The 15,804-nt window shown below is 41.3% G+C and overlaps 1 protein-coding gene across 1 annotated transcript in view; it reads right to left on the reverse strand.

The window, feature by feature from the left end:
• Nucleotides 1–15,804, reverse strand: part of LOC107114765 (gamma-aminobutyric acid receptor subunit beta-3) — a 148,496-nt gene that overhangs the window by 16,849 nt on the left and 115,843 nt on the right. Inside the window, exons 4-7 of the mRNA XM_015416356.1 lie at nt 14,271–14,491; nt 7,093–7,175; nt 3,363–3,500; nt 2,450–2,602 (exon numbers count right to left, since the gene is read on the reverse strand). Of these exons, the coding sequence (XP_015271842.1) occupies nt 2,450–2,602; nt 3,363–3,500; nt 7,093–7,175; nt 14,271–14,491 (595 nt within the window). The remainder of the gene's footprint in view (nt 1–2,449; nt 2,603–3,362; nt 3,501–7,092; nt 7,176–14,270; nt 14,492–15,804) is intronic.

Here is a 15,804-nt window from a genome sequence, read left to right on the forward strand (position 1 = left end):
AGAGAGTGAGAAAAGAAAGTCTGTGTTTCAAATGTCATGATTTACCATCATAGAGTATTCTTAAAGCTATTTCAGGAGTCAATGAAACTGGTGTAAATCCAAATAATAATAAAAAGGGCAAAAAAATTAGCATGGCTTTGTAAAAAAGCATACAAATGTTTTATCTGCCTTTTTTTTTTTACGCCTGCACTGTTAAGACCAAAGTGATTTGGAATAAGGTAGGAATAGATTCTGTGGGTATGGCATAGGGTTTCCAGGTTTGGGTTGGAAAATACCTAGAGACTTTGGGAAAGGATCTGGGAGATAGTGGGATTTGGGGAGGGGAGGGGCCTCAGCATGGTACAATGTCATCGAGTCCACCCTTCAAAGCAGTCATTTTCTCCAGGAAAGCTGATCTCTGTCAGCTGGAGATCAGTTGTAAAAGCAGAAGATCTCCAGGCCCCACCAGGAGGCTAGCAACCCTAGTATGGTGCCGGAGAGTATGTTCCCAATATAACTACATGTAGTTTACTATAAAACTAATTTGTTCACCTAAAAGAAGTGGCTTCCCCTTAGTCAGCCATGCTTCTTCTTGCAACAGGACAGAAGTTAGCAACTGTGTGACATTATCTGCTGCTGGGGATTCCTCAAGCAACACAAAGGAACAGAGCTTGTGAAGATTGTGAATTGATTATTCCAGAAATATAAAGTAGACTATAATCAACATAAAACTGATTGGATGAACCGACCTGTTGCTGTACTCTAGATGATATAAATATGAGTAGTGTTGCTTAGAAGCAGTTTAGCTCCTCCATCTTAGTTGAGTTATACATAAGCTCAGGTCCAATAAGCTCAGGTCCATGGAACCTTTAGATTACTGACTTTGGAACTAGTGCCACTCAGTTCAGTGGCAACATTTCTTTAAATTTCACTGATAGCAAAATTGAGCTATATATGTGGAACCAGGGGTCTTTTCGTAGAAAAAGAGCTGCAGGTGCTCATTAGCTACTAGGCTACTAGGCTATTAGCATAATAGCTCATTAGCATATGCAACACCCCCTGACATCACCGGAAGTGATGTCAGAAGGGGAAGCAAAAGGGGGGGAAAGGTATCTTCAAAAGCCTCCCTGCCCCTTCCCCAGCCAGGAAACTTTAAACCCCTTCTCACTAGAGTTGGGCCGCAGAAGGAGGAAAGAGGGAAGGAAAGAGGAGAGTAGAGAGAAGGAACAAAAGAATGAAAGAGTGAAAGAAAGAGAAGGAAAGAAGGAAGGAAGGAAAGAGGAAAAGAAAGAGAAGGAAAGAAAGAGGGAAAGAAAGAGAAGGGAAGAAGGAGGGAAAGAAAAGAAAAGGAAGGAAAAGGAAAAGGGAAGGAAAGGAGGGAAAGAAAGAGGGCAAAGGATGGGGGGAGGGGAAGCTCTCCCACCCCCACTCCCCCAATCAAGCCTCCGCCACCCCCCCACGGATCCCTCACTTACCCCGGGAGGCAGCGGGGGGGGACCTCTTCTGCCCTCCCACGGGCCGCAGCGCTCTGGCACTGGCTCGGGGAGGTGGTGGGGGCCGTAGCATGGGGAGCTGGGGGCAGGGTTTGCTGCCACCACCATCTGTTCCAGCGCCTGGGCTCCTGGAGCGGTGCTCCAGTGTGCTCCGACCCCAAAACTAAACTAAAACTGAAGGTAACAGTACAAATTGTTTCCCTACTGAAGGTGGAGTATCCTTTGATGACAGGATTCTGGTGTAAGAGATCCTAGAATGTGAATGTGTTACAACAGGGGTCCCCAACCTTTTTCAGCTGGGAATTCTGACACAGGGTGGTGGGCATGACCACAAAATGGCTTCCACAGGAGGTGGAGCCAACCACAATACAGTCAGGGAGTGAGGTCATGCATAACTCTAGCTCCTTAATGTTTCAGGCAGAAGCTCTGTTTAAGCTTTTTAAAAGGAACATGTTTACAATATTTATAGCTTACCTTCAGTCACCTTCACAACCCCCCCCCCCAGCTTTTTTGGCCTATTGTCCATCAGTGGCCTGGTCATGACTGGACATCTGATTAGCTATCGGGCTGATTTAACATCTGATCTCTCTGTTTACATGGTATTTTATGATGTGATATTATTATGTGCAAATTGTTATTTTAACATTAATTGTATTATTGTAATTGTTGTAAACTGCCCTGAGCCTGTTCAGGGAGGGCAGTATATACATCTAATAAAATAAAAGTAAATCAATAAATAAGAAATAAGTAAAGATCCTTGGGCTGTGGTGACAGCTGCTGCCAAAGCAACTTTGTAAGAAATTGCACAGCCAATCCAATGGCCAATCAGAAACCCTGCTGGTGAACCTGCTCCACCAAATTATAAAAACATCTGGCAGGCACCAGCAAAGTTGCCATGTTGGGGACCCCTGTGTTACAAGACATAATGACCTATTTTGGAGTTACATGGAAATATCCCACTCATCTTCATTCCATACCAAGGGCAACTCTTGCTGCAGATGCATCATAATTGATCCAGAATGACACCCATGATAAAATGGTAATCAGTATTGAGGGCATGTAGGTCTGAAGAATAAAATATCCAATATTCCTCTTCAACTTAAAGCTTAGCGACAATCTCGGATAGGCACCTATCAGAAACAAAGAGAAATCAACAGGTCTTAGTTACATTTTGTCTTCTATTATAAATATTGAAGATGCTAACAAGGCAGAATAATTTTACTTTCTATGGAAACACATACACATTTGATAGACTGTTTTGACATCTTTAGAACACTGAATGAAATATTACAGTGCATTTGCACTGAAATGCATTTTAGATGAGACCTATCTTTCCTCCAAAAAAACAAAACAAAACAACTCTCTACCAGGCTGATTACTACAAATAATGTTAATTAACTATTTTCAAACAACTGACTGTTATCACAGCTTGAGGTTTTGGGTTTTTTAAAAAAAGATTAATAGGAGTTTTCCTGCTATCATTTTATTTATTACCCTGAACAATTATGTATCAGATACATAACGGTTTGGATACTGCCTAAAATGTCTATGAATGGATTTTCATCCACAGAAACATGACTTCCCTGCCCTCACTCACACACCAGCTGCAGCCCAAAATGCCCTCCCAATGCTGCTCTTGAGGGAGTGGCCCCCCTCCGGCATAGCTAAGTGGTAATCAGAAGTCTGCTGCAAGGAGGAAGGGATCACTGAAAATCTTTCCTCCCTTGCATGTATGGAAATTTTGAGCGGGATCCATTCTAATGTAACAGATATTTCAATCATTTTAATACCACAATGTCCTTTATCTTTTACTCCCCCTTCTTTGTTATGGTAAAACAATCATGATCCTGCATAAGACAGCTGAACATTGAGAATGTAACAAGCACTTGCCTGTGGCAAAGACAACATTCCTGGACACAAGTTTGTATTCCACAATTGAAAACTGAGGGAGCTCAATCTTCTCCACTCCAGTCACAGCTTTCTCTCCACCTCTCCAGTAGAATTCAATGTCATCTGTTGTGTAGCCATCTATCAGTATAAAGTACACAAATTTTATTTAGAATACTTGTTAGATATTATTTAAAGAATGCTCAAAAAAGCTTACAAGAAGATCACAGTAAAATGCATTTTAAAAACCATTAGAGTCAATTAGAGTTGATTAGAGCCAGTCAGATAAATGAAGCCATCAAACGCAGGAAAATAAAACAGCAGCATAAAACCAAATAAAGTACAAAATATTTACTTATTGTTCTCAACCACGATTGTACGGTAATCTTCATTGCCCCCCCCCAAAAAAGAGCAACAAATCCAGGCTTTTTCCATCAATGCAGTAGCATTCCCCAGCCTATTTTTGCTGATAAATAATGTGATGCATTGGTCAGATACTCTCGCCCTCAGAAACCATAAAACAAGCCATGGATCAGTTAGACTCTGCTCCCCGCCCCAACCCCAGATCTACATAAAACATTTTCTTGGAATAAAAGTACATACAGAGTTAGGGAACAACTACAATTATTGGGTATAATTTATTTGGGAAAAACATTACTGCAGCCTAATTTCTCAAACATTGATGTCATAGTGCAAGGGGGAGGGGTGGGTTTTGCCCCTGTAACTGTAACCAAAATGAAGAAAATAATGTTGTTAACTACAACAAGCCATAGTAGTTCTTCCATATCTCTGTTCGTTGACATCATTCTGTATTAATCCTCTGTGAGTGGGTCCCTTAAAACACAACTGGATACAATCTTAATAAATAAAAGTATCTTACAAGTGTGAAAATGTCCCTTCAATACTAATGTAAACCTTAAGCAAAAAAGGGTGTCATTAAAAACAGGGTATTTATTCAAGAATAGTTTTGAATCTGTGAAGGTAAGAAACACTGCCCTTCTTAAGTGGCCTGATGACACTGTCATGCAGCCATAGTGTATGGTTGAAGCTTATTCCTGACAAGATAGAAATGCTGCAGAAGGTCTGACCCAGGATTTAAGGTTTTATCCTTTCTGGATGGGGTTGCAGACTCCTTGAAGAAAGAGGTCTGTAGTCTGGGGGTGCTCTTGGAACCATGCCTACTGCTGGATTAGCAGGTGGCCCGTGTGGCCAAGAGTGCCTTTTACCAGCATCAACTAGTTAGCCAGCTGCAGCCTTCCCTGAAAAGAAAAGAACTGGCTACTATGGTGCAAGCCCTGGTTACATGTACTGTGGTGCCCGCCCTGGTTACGTCTAGATTACTGTAATGTACTCTACATGGGCTACTTTTGAAAAGTGTCTGGAAATCATAATTGGTACAGAAGCCTGCAGCCAGGATATTGATTGGAATGGGTCACAGTAGCCATATCACTCCAGTCTCGGCCCATCTGCACTGGCTTCCAATTTGTTTCTGGGCACAATTCAAGGTCCTGGTCTTGCCCTTCAAAACCCTATATGGTTTGGGATGAATATACCTGAAGCACACCCAACCCTTACTGTCATCTTCAGATGCTCTGCTCTGAGTGCCCTTGTCTTCTGAAATTAGGTGGGTGGCAACCCAGGAGAGGGCCTTCTCAGTCTTGGCACCAAAGCTCTGGAATGCTTTCCCCAGGAAGATTCATCTGTCCCATTCTGTTGCCAGCTTCCACCAGCAGGTGAAGTCTTTTTTTTTTTTGTTTAGCATCCCATCCATGATCCAATTGCCTACATAGTTTTTCATGGCATAGTAATGTAATCATACTATATGATCGCTGATTGGCTGGGATCATATAGTCTATGTGAAGAAATACCTGTTTAAAAAGGAGTGGCAAGTCTGTTGCTGTGATAGTCCTTGAACAAGGACAAAAGAAATGAATAATTTGTGATTTCAGAGGATATTTAAGGTCTCCTTGAAACAACAAGTTTTATGGCCAAAATATTGTACTTGAACATTCAATAGCCTAGATATAAACTGAAGTTGGTTCCTTTCGCGAACTAAGACATTCTGTTCAGAATGGTAAAGGTAAAAAGGTCTATGCTACAGTTTTCTAATACTTCTGTTTCATCTCTGCAGTACAACCAGGAGTCCTTTTCCCACTGGATATTTTGCAACGAAAGCAAGAGAGATGCCATCAGCTCTGCACACTCCATGCTGGTCCTGAAATTTCAGTAATGTTACGATAACTGGAGCCAGTGCAGGTTGAATCATTCTGGCATACATGTAATGAAGAGATTAGACATGCTGAGAAAAAAACTGATACCCTAAATAAAAACTCCAAAGAGGTGTATAAAACACAACTAATGTATTGTCAAAAGTAGTGTCAAACTGCTAGTTCTATAGGAAATTTTTCAAGAGAAGCAAAGATTTTAGCAGTATAATCAGATACATTTGGGATAGTTGGCTTAGTTCTCTTTAGAAAATCATGGCAAAATTCCAATTAAGTTCAGTAGGAATGGAAGCACCCCAAGTATAATTGACACAAAAGAGTTCATTAGAGTATATTGATATTTTATGTACATAGAAATCCTACTGTCCACCACATTGTAGAAGAGAGTGCAGTGGCTCTTGAAACACAATTTTAAATGATACGAACACTCCAATTACAGGAAACAACTAGATTGAAGAGAGAGATTGTGCTTGCTATGTGGAACTGAATTTCTAATCATAAGTAGGTCTGTCTGACAGCCCAGGGGGCCCCATAACAAGATCACTCATCCATAATAAAGCATGCTGAAAGTAAATTGAATCTCAGTGCTTGATTTCTTCAAAGTGAATCTGATTAAAATATGAACACTAGTTCTCTTGTGTAGTAGATAAGCATCTAGTCATTGCTCTTGCCTAATCAGACTGATGTTTCATTTTGTTCATGTCTTTCTATTTAATATGTGTTTCACAAGACTGCAATCCATATGACAGAAACTTATTTATCTTTCCATATGAAAAATCTAGAAGTACCCCTAAACATATAAAAGAAAAATAGAGGGAAAAGGTCAATGGGTATTTAGCTCTTCCTGGCAACTAAACCCCCCCCCATACGTAGTATTTGAGGAAATCTGTTTCAATGTATCTGAAGGAATGTGCATCTACACATGCTAAGTTTCAGTTCTTTGTTGGTATTGAAGGTGCCACCGGACTCAAAACTTCATTCTCACATCACATTAACTCTTGTACGTGTATGCTAATTTGCTGACATTCACAGATCTTAACAACTGCCTTAATCCAATCGCAGGTATAATTTTCCAGTTATTTATGCATCTTTATTCTAACTAGCCTTTCCTGGCAACTACTAATCCCCCCCATCTTCCTATATGTAATGGTTGAGGAAATTCTGTTTCACTGTATCTGAAGAAGTGTGCTTGCACTTGAAAGCTTGTACCCTGAATAAAACTTTGTGGCTACTGGACTTTTCCCTGCTGCTTCAGACCAACATGGCTACCCACCTGAATCTATCCTAATAGATATGATATGTCACTCACTTTTACATCACATTGATTTCAATGAAAAAAAATACACAGCCTTAACTAACTTTCCCATTTATATAAATGGGAGCTGAAAGTGCTTTGTCTGGTTGATGTGTAATATATACAGTATTAAAAACTTTTGTACTAATATTGTTCTATTTAGAACGTATACATGACTGAAATGAGTCCATCAAGCATCTGCATAGATACATACAACTCTCTATTTCCAGCGTACAGTTCTGTTCATCTAATGGGTATCTCCTCAAGTCCATCATGCAAGCTGCAGTGGTTGTGATCCTGAAATGAAACATGACAAAATGAACATTACAGGAACAATGCCAATATTATGCTAAATTTGAAAAATGTATCTATAAACTGAATGATAATTAACAGTAACATGAGCGACACTAAAATGAACTACTGCACCTGCCTAGCTATTTCTGTGGTGGGCATATTAGCTCTTTATCTGCAGAAGCAATTCTTCTCAGGCAAATACATGGGAATGCATCTTATTGATTGATAGATACGCTGCTATATCCCAAGTGTTCATGGCAGCTTACAAAGCATAAAGTTATTACAACTGATAGACTATCCTTCCTACAACAAGTGCAGTGTTACTCATTGAGTGATCCTGATTAGACTCAGCACAGTCCTGTTTCTTTCCTTTTGGGGTAATGTCGTGGGCATGGGTTCTGAGGGAATGCACATGACAGCACAGGGGACATTGTTTCATAAATAGAGATGGGCACAAAACCACCAGGCTGCTCCCTGCCACTCAGCTGTTTTTTTTGGCTTTCTGTAAACCCCATTTAAAGGGACAAACCACAACCAAGTTCCTTTCTGCAAACAAACCCCCTGGTTCGATTTGGTTCATGGTTCAGCCAAGAACCACAAACTGACACGAACTGCATCTTTCCAGTTTGTGCACATCCCTATCCATAAATGCCTTCTGTAACTAAAACCAGCTGTCCTTCTGTGCTCTGTGTATGTGTTGATCTTAGAACTTAGAGTGACCAGCACAGCAAGGAGAAGGGAGAACACAATGGAGACATAAGAGGCATCCACGGAGTTCCTTTTCCTCACTGTCTGTATATGCACAGACTGAGGAAGAGAAATATGGGTCAACTGAATTCTATGGAGACAGTGGTGAGGTCATTCTAAGAAGTATCCGCCTCTTAAACTAAAATAATAATTGAACAACCAAATCCACCATCATAAAACAATGCAGTAAAAGAACTATAAAATAAAATGATAACCATCATCAATTAAAATGATGAAATAGTCCTAACTGATTATGGTTATTCCGCATGGTTGTGGGCTTCCTGCCCCATGGACTGACTGCACGTGTAGACGTTTTACTGATGTGGGGGCTCAGTCATTTTTCTTCATCATGATTCTTCCATCCTGTTAGCAAGCCTTTCCAATCATGCCCAAGCAATTTAATTGGATGTTATTTAGCATGAGTACAGCCAAATGGAAAATAAATTGGCCAGACAGAGGGGAGGGTACAAAAGATCTTTGAAAGGTCCACAGAGTGGCAAGCAAAGAGAGAATAAATGACATACTCAAAGATAGCTTTGAGGTGTCTTTGCAGCTGGTTGGTGCCTTCAGGACAGACTTCCTTTTCTAATAAACATCTGCCAGTGCCCAGGCAATTCCTCAGGCAAGGTTCTCAGGAGGACCTCTACTGTAGATATGCTATTTTTCTACTATATAAGTGTAGCAGCCTGTGACACCACAGCATGCCCTGCAAAACTATGCCATATTAAATTGCTGAGCACTTAAGCCCATTTTTGAAATCCCACAGTCTGAGTCATTGCAAATGTGATACATTCATGTTTATTAGGGAAACAAATGATTTTTCATGGCATTCAATATTAAATTAACTGCACCAGCCCCATCAAAGATTTGTGATTCTGGTAACACCAGCCATCTAGCTGCTTCAATGGAAATAGTTCACACATTCTCTTCTAGATGACCAAATGCTGAAAAACTGGGTGATAAGACCTCAAGTGATTCATGTACACTGTGAATTCTCTTTTATACGCCTTATTCCAGCCCTGCAATATATTTCCATTTTAAACAAGTTGTTCACTTGTTCTCATGCTATTACCCTTTTTATTACACATCTGGAAAAGCAATATTTTCCCCCCCTCTAGAATGCAAATTCTGCATGTTTTCCTCTAGGGTTATGTTCACAAATACACACAGTCAGCAAGTCTTTAAAACTTCCAGCTTAAATATTTACACATCAAGTACCACATTTTTAATTAGAGGGAGGAAACCTGTCAGAGCACAAGAAAAGGATCTCCAGCCGTTTTCATCTCAGCACAAAATTATTTAAACAAATGCATCGCAGACCCGTGGGTAAATGAAACAAACAGGTATACACAATTTTCTAGCACAGGAGTTTTTACGAATTAGCCTTACTAAAATATTTGTTTTGTATGCACAGAGGGCTTTTTTCACTCGTAGAAGCACTCTGGGAAGAACTGTAGTCCTATGGTTATTTTTCCTGATGATGTTCTTAACGCAATGCAACTTTAAGGGCTGTGTTTTAAAAGGGAAGTCTGGTGCAGAGGGGAAAGGCCTTGTTTTCCCTTACAAATTTTCCTGACTGAAACTTCTACACCAGATCAGGGTTATTTTGTAAACTTGTTTGTTTCCCTCTGTGGGTGAAAGCAGCTGGAAATGGCAATTTTTTGCAGAAAACCACCGAGAGATGAATAGCAGCTCCCACAGTTGCATTATGGTGTGTTGCAGAAAACCACCGAGAGATGAATAAGTTAAATATCCCTGTCCTCCCCCCAACCCCGGCATGGTAATCTCCCCCTTATAGCAGCTCCCACAGTTGCATTATGGTGTAGTGGTTAGTGTATCAGATTAGGATGTCAGAGACCCAGGTTCAAATCTTCACTCAGCCATGGAAGTGTGGGCCAGTCATTCTCTCCCAGCATAATGTAGCATGTTCTTAAGATAAAATGGAGGAGAGAAGAACAATGTAAATTGCTTTGGGTCCCCAATGTGGAGAAAGGGGGAGTAAAATAAACAACTAAATAGCGAAAATAGTCACAGAACTTCATATGACCTTCAGATAACTCATTTATAATACAAAGTGGATAGGATATCAACAACAGTATTATGGAATGCTGCTGTATCATGTAAAATGGCTGTGTCAATGGAGGTATTTATTTTGAATGGTATTTAAATGTAATGGGAATTTATTCTGATTTCCTGGGGAGAGGTTTATTGGCCCAAGACTCCACAATGGGGGACACTCTTGTTCAAGTGAGAGATAAAAGTGATATCTGCCCTTTCCTGCTGCAGTTCCCATGTCACAAGCCACACTGTGCCCAAGTAGGGCTGTCAAGTCGACCCGGGGGGGGGGGAACCCCGCCCCAGAGGCCCGTTCCCTGATGCCGGGGAATCGGGCCCTGGGGGGAACCCCGCCCCGGCGTGCGCGTCACCAGAAAGTGACGCTATGACGCCGGGCACGCTGGGGGTGGGGCCACAGCCATACAAGGGAAAACTCTATGGTTTTCCCTTGTATGGTCGTGGCCCCGCCCCCAGTGTGCCCGGCATAATAACGTCACTTCCTAGTGATGTGCATGCGGCGCGCGCGCGCATGCACCGGGAGCCAGCCGGGAGTCCCCCGCGGAGGAGATGAGTGCCACTTGGCAACCCTATGCCCAAGTGTCCCCAATCACTGAGGGGGGTGAGCAAGACAGATTCACACTACACAGAAAGCTCTGCTTGAAGTTCTTTGGATCCAGTTTAATGGAAATCTGTCTTACGTAGTTGGGAGTAACCAAGGAAAAGCATGTGTACTATTCCACATATTTAAAAATGCTACCTAAATCTAAACAATCTAAACATTTTTGATAATCTAAATCTGGAAATAATTTAATCTGGAAGACTGTTAATTCCAACTAATTGTGAATCATAAGCATGAACCATTGCCATCAATAGGAATGTTATTATCAACTTCAGTGAAGCTTAGATTACCTTTCCATATTTTTAGAACTGGATAGTTTCGGAGGGTAGCCATGGTGGCTTCCAGTAGAACAGCCAGATACGAGTCCAGTATCACCTCAGTGGCATTAGAGACTAACCTTTAGAGCTTTGAGGTTTGAAAGATTCATATCCTAAAAATCTTGTGGGTATCTAAGGTGCCACTGGACTTGTATCTAGCTGTTTTAGAAATAGAGAGAGACTCCTTTACACCATATTAGTGAATTAGTGCTAGCAAATGAATGCACAGTTATTTACATATTCAACTAACTAGTGTTACTGTAATATTTAAAGAGGCACTTTCAAGAAAGATATACAGGTTGTAGGTGCAGATGATAAGACCCAAAGCTGCTCTTTTTAACTTCCCAAAATACAGTTTCATCCCATTTGAATGGATTTATATATATATTTATTTATACCCCGCCCTCCCCGCAAGCGGGCTCAGGGCAGCTGACAAGGGAGCACTAGTGCTCACACATAAAAACACAGTAAAACAGAATAAAACAGTAAAACCATTTAAATCAACAAAGAATAAAGTGCTCAATAAGAACAGGATGGTCTCCATAGTTTGCAGGGGAATATCAGGCTGCTATTAAAGGTGGTATTACCTATATTTGGTACATAGTCCAACTATAGTTGGTACATAGTCCGGTGGTACCAGTGCCGTGTAGTATTTTGGCAGATCTTCCATGGCCGTCCTTCTGTCCCATTATTAACCACATGATGGTGGTAGTGGTAGTAGTGGCGGCCCCTACGTAAAAGCCTGGCGGAAGAGCTCCATCTTGCAGGCCCTGCGGAACTGCATGAGGTCCCACAGGGCCCTGATTTCCTCTGGGAGCCTGTTCCACCAGGTAGGGGCTGCCACTAAAAAGGATCTGGCCCTGGTCACCGCAAGCCTTACCTCCTTGGGGCCTGAGATTGCAAGCGATGCTGTGTCCCTGACCGAAGTGCTCTTGGGGGTATATATGGGGAAAGGCGGTCCCTCAGGTAGGTTGGACCCTGGCCATCTAGGGCTTTAAAGGTAAGTACCAGCACTTTGAAACAGATCCGGTACGCTGTTGGCAGCCAATGCAGTTCTCTTAGCACAGGCTGGATGTGCTCCTACTTAGGGGAACCCATCAACAGCCTGGCCGCTGCATTCTGCATTAGCTGCAGCTTCTGGATCTGCAACAAAGGCAGACCCATGTAGAGAGTGTTACAGTAGTCTAGCCTTGAGGTGACCGTCGCATGGATCACTGTAGCCAAGTCGCCATGGTCGAGGAAGGGGGCCAGCTGCCAAACTAACTTAAGATGGTAAAATGCTGATCTGGCAGTGGCTGCCACCTGGGCCTCCATAGTTAAGATGGGGTCCAGGAGCACTCCCAGACTCCAAACCTCCGATGACGGCACCAAAGGCGCCCCACCAAAGGTTGGGAGAGGGAACCCCAACCCCATACTGCCACTACTCAGGCACAGGACCTCCGTCTTCGCTGGGTTTAATTTCAACCGGCTCAGCCTGAGCCACCCAGCCACAGCCTGTAATGCCTGGTTCAGGTCTTCTGGGTGTCATCTGCATATTGATGGCAACTCAGCCCATACCTCCTAGCAATCTGGGCATGTAGAAGTTAAACAACATAAGGGAAAGCACAGCCCCCTGGAGCACACCACACTCAAGTGGGTGCCTCCGGGACTGCTGTTCCCCTACTAGTCACATCATAAAAAAACAAACTAGTAACTAGTAACAGAAAAAGAAGAGAAGAGATTGGCTTTATACCCTGCCCTTCACTACCTGAAGGAGTCTCAGAGTGGCTTACAATCCCTTTCCCTTCCCCTCCTCACAACAGACACCTTCTGAGGTAGGTGGGGCTGAGAGAGCTCTCTCGAGAACTGCCCTTGAGAGAACAGCTTTAAAAGAACTTATGACTGACCCAAGGTCACACCAGCAGCTGCATGTGGAGGAGTGGGGAATCAAATCTTGTTCTCTCAGGTTAAAGTCCGCACTCTTAACCACTACATCAAACTGGCTTAATATGAACAGAACAGAAATATTTGTAATTTACATTTTACTCAACATGTTAAATACCATTCTGAGTCTAAAGTATAGGAATGTAAATAAAACCGATTCTTAAAATTTGGAAAATCAGATTTAAGTATTGTTTGCTCTTGAGAAGCTTTTAAGGAATACTGTAGTTTGGGCATGTTATCATCAGTAAGTTTTTGATCTTACACTGAAGAGTGACACAATCAGCTCTGCTTCATATTAAGCAATTATTCACTGTGGTTCTTTGGCTTTGTTCAATATACAAACTGTTCCTATTGCTATCTTTGCGGTGTTGTCATAATAATGATGAGTACAGAGACAGTGGGAGAGAGATAGTCTGGACTGCTTCTGTTTTATTGGAGAATATTTTGGTAAGTAGAAATAAAAGTATTTTTTTTTTTGGCTGAAGTTGAATTTTGCTCCTCTTACAATAAGGATCTGTATGTGCATCACTCCCTTTTCTTTGGACTGGAAAGGTTTTCCAGGCTTTGTCATTTTGAATAATCCAGGCATTGCAGAACCTCTTCCTGGTGATGGGAAGCTTATATACAAGCTCAGTGACTGTACAGGACTCTCTTTCAATGGGGAAAAGCTGGGGAAAACTGGGACTCATGAAACACTGATTTTTCAATGAAAATTTCTAGCTTATGGGCAGAGAAACATTCCACTGAACCCACCCCCATATTAAGATTCTTACATTATGACCCCATGTAGCAGACTAGTAGAAATGCTTCAGTGGGGTGTACCTTAATGTGGGATGTACCATCCCACCTAACTATGTGGATCGGCTAGACCAGTGACGAGTCTCCCTGCTTGCATTTCAACATACAACTGGACTGTTCCATCAAATACAGCTACCATACCGAATTGTTCCTAGCAAGACAACCCCCTTTTTTTGGCTGTCAATTCCCAGTTGACTGATGGCGACCCTGCTGGGATTTCAAGGCAAGAAAAATTCAGAGGTGGTTTGCCATTGCCTGCCTTGGATTGTGATTCTGGTATTCCTTGGTGTTCTCCCATCCAAATACTGACCCTGCTTAGCTTCCAAGATCTGACAAGACCAGGCTAGCTTGGCTATCCAGGTCAGGAACCTTCCATATAGGTAGCTGCAACATGATTAAATCTTAGGGTTCTAGTACCTTCCTTGACTTTGCAGCTTTTCTTATCAACAAATAAAGCCTGAGTGAGGACACTGTTCAACAAACTGCAGTAAGGTAAAAAAACCTTAACAATGTCATGTATTCTCTGCAGGCATCTTTCAGAGTTATATAATATGTTGCAGAGACTACCTAAGAAAGCAAAGATCAACAATACAAAGAACAAAACAATGTCAGAGAAATCACGGTTGCACAGCTACATACCTGAGGCCATACAACACGGTGCCATCCGGATGAAGGCGGATCATTCGATTCTTCACAGTGACACCATGCACAAATGACTTCTTGTCATTTAGAAAGTAAGTATCAGGCACCCATAGTTGATCTGCTACTCGGTTATCAAGAGTAAGGTTGAGAGGAATTCCAGCATAGGCTAGTCTTTTATCCCTCCAATATTGTTGGAAATACATAGTTAACGTGTAGTCCTGGTGGAGAGAACAGTCATTTAAGTTACGTCTTGCTATTTGGTGCAGCTTTTTCATCTTTATATAACAAAGTTTTGCTGTAAACCCAGCTTTAGGAAATCTTTGGCTTAACTTTTGAGAGCTATATGATAAACACAATATAGTTTTGGCTATATTGTTCAAATAAAATAATGATACAGGATAGTTCAAAACTTGTAAAACTGACTTCATTTTATTCTCAAGGACTTTGAAATACACAGTATTTCTGTGAAGATTAGCTAAAATAACTTTCTTGGACATAACATTTGCTTTCATTAAATCACTTTTGGAATGATATGGTCATCCATCCATTTCCCCCCAAAATGCAAAGGAGATATGATTTCCCCAAAAGAAAATAACAACAACAGACTTTTCATTGGAAAAGTTCTCATTGGTAAAGACTAGTTGTCACTACTGTTTAGAGGAATAACAGTTATATTCTACTTCCATTGCTCATCAACAATTTCTATTAGTGCCTCCTCAGAAGCACAATATACCCCCTGGCGTTCTATGCAATTTCCTGATCTAGAGGATAGGATCAAATACATTATCTACTAGTGATAGCTTAATTAAAGCTTGGTTTTAGTAGTAATAAAATTGCAAAGCTTTTTTTATTGGCCTCTAATAGGTAAGTTGAAAAAAAAAACAACCGAAATTTAAAAACCCATAGGTATACATGTGTAACATCAGAAAACACAATGTAGTACAATATTTGTAATTTGATTAAACTAGAAGATGTCTAAACATCACATGTCCTAGGAAAGAGAATAAATAGTTAGGCAGGCACATCATAGCTCTCTTGTGTGCTCTCCTTGGAGTTCCATTAAGATTCCAATTGGGGGAAAGCTGTATTGCAGAAAGAAGAAGAGAATAAAGCTTCCTGCCCAGCAACAGCACCAGTTTCCTTGCTGTAGATAAGGAAGTGTTAGCCTTCAGATCTGTATCACTTTATAGCAGGATGCTATCAATGGCTCTACCAATGCCTGAATACCATTCTACTATCACTAAAGGGTGTACTAACCTATGCAAACTTTGCCTTAATTCATCTATGCAAGTTGTGCGTGTCAATCCATATAATTTTTTTAAAAACACGGGAGGGAGAGCGATATAAGCTCTTTGAAAAAAAGGAAGATGGTATGTTTTGCTCACATGATTCAAGCAACAAAAATGTGTGATTTATGATCACACAGTTTAGTTAAAATGCACTGTAAGCTTAATACATATTGATAGGGAAAACATGGATTTCCCATTACAGGAAAATTAAAATGTATTTCCAATCTGTCTTTGGCAAACAG

This window comes from Gekko japonicus, unplaced genomic scaffold, assembly GCF_001447785.1.
Source record: "Gekko japonicus isolate JY-2015 unplaced genomic scaffold, Gekko_japonicus_V1.1 scaffold1147, whole genome shotgun sequence".
In the NCBI taxonomy this organism is placed as follows: domain Eukaryota; kingdom Metazoa; phylum Chordata; class Lepidosauria; order Squamata; family Gekkonidae; genus Gekko; species Gekko japonicus.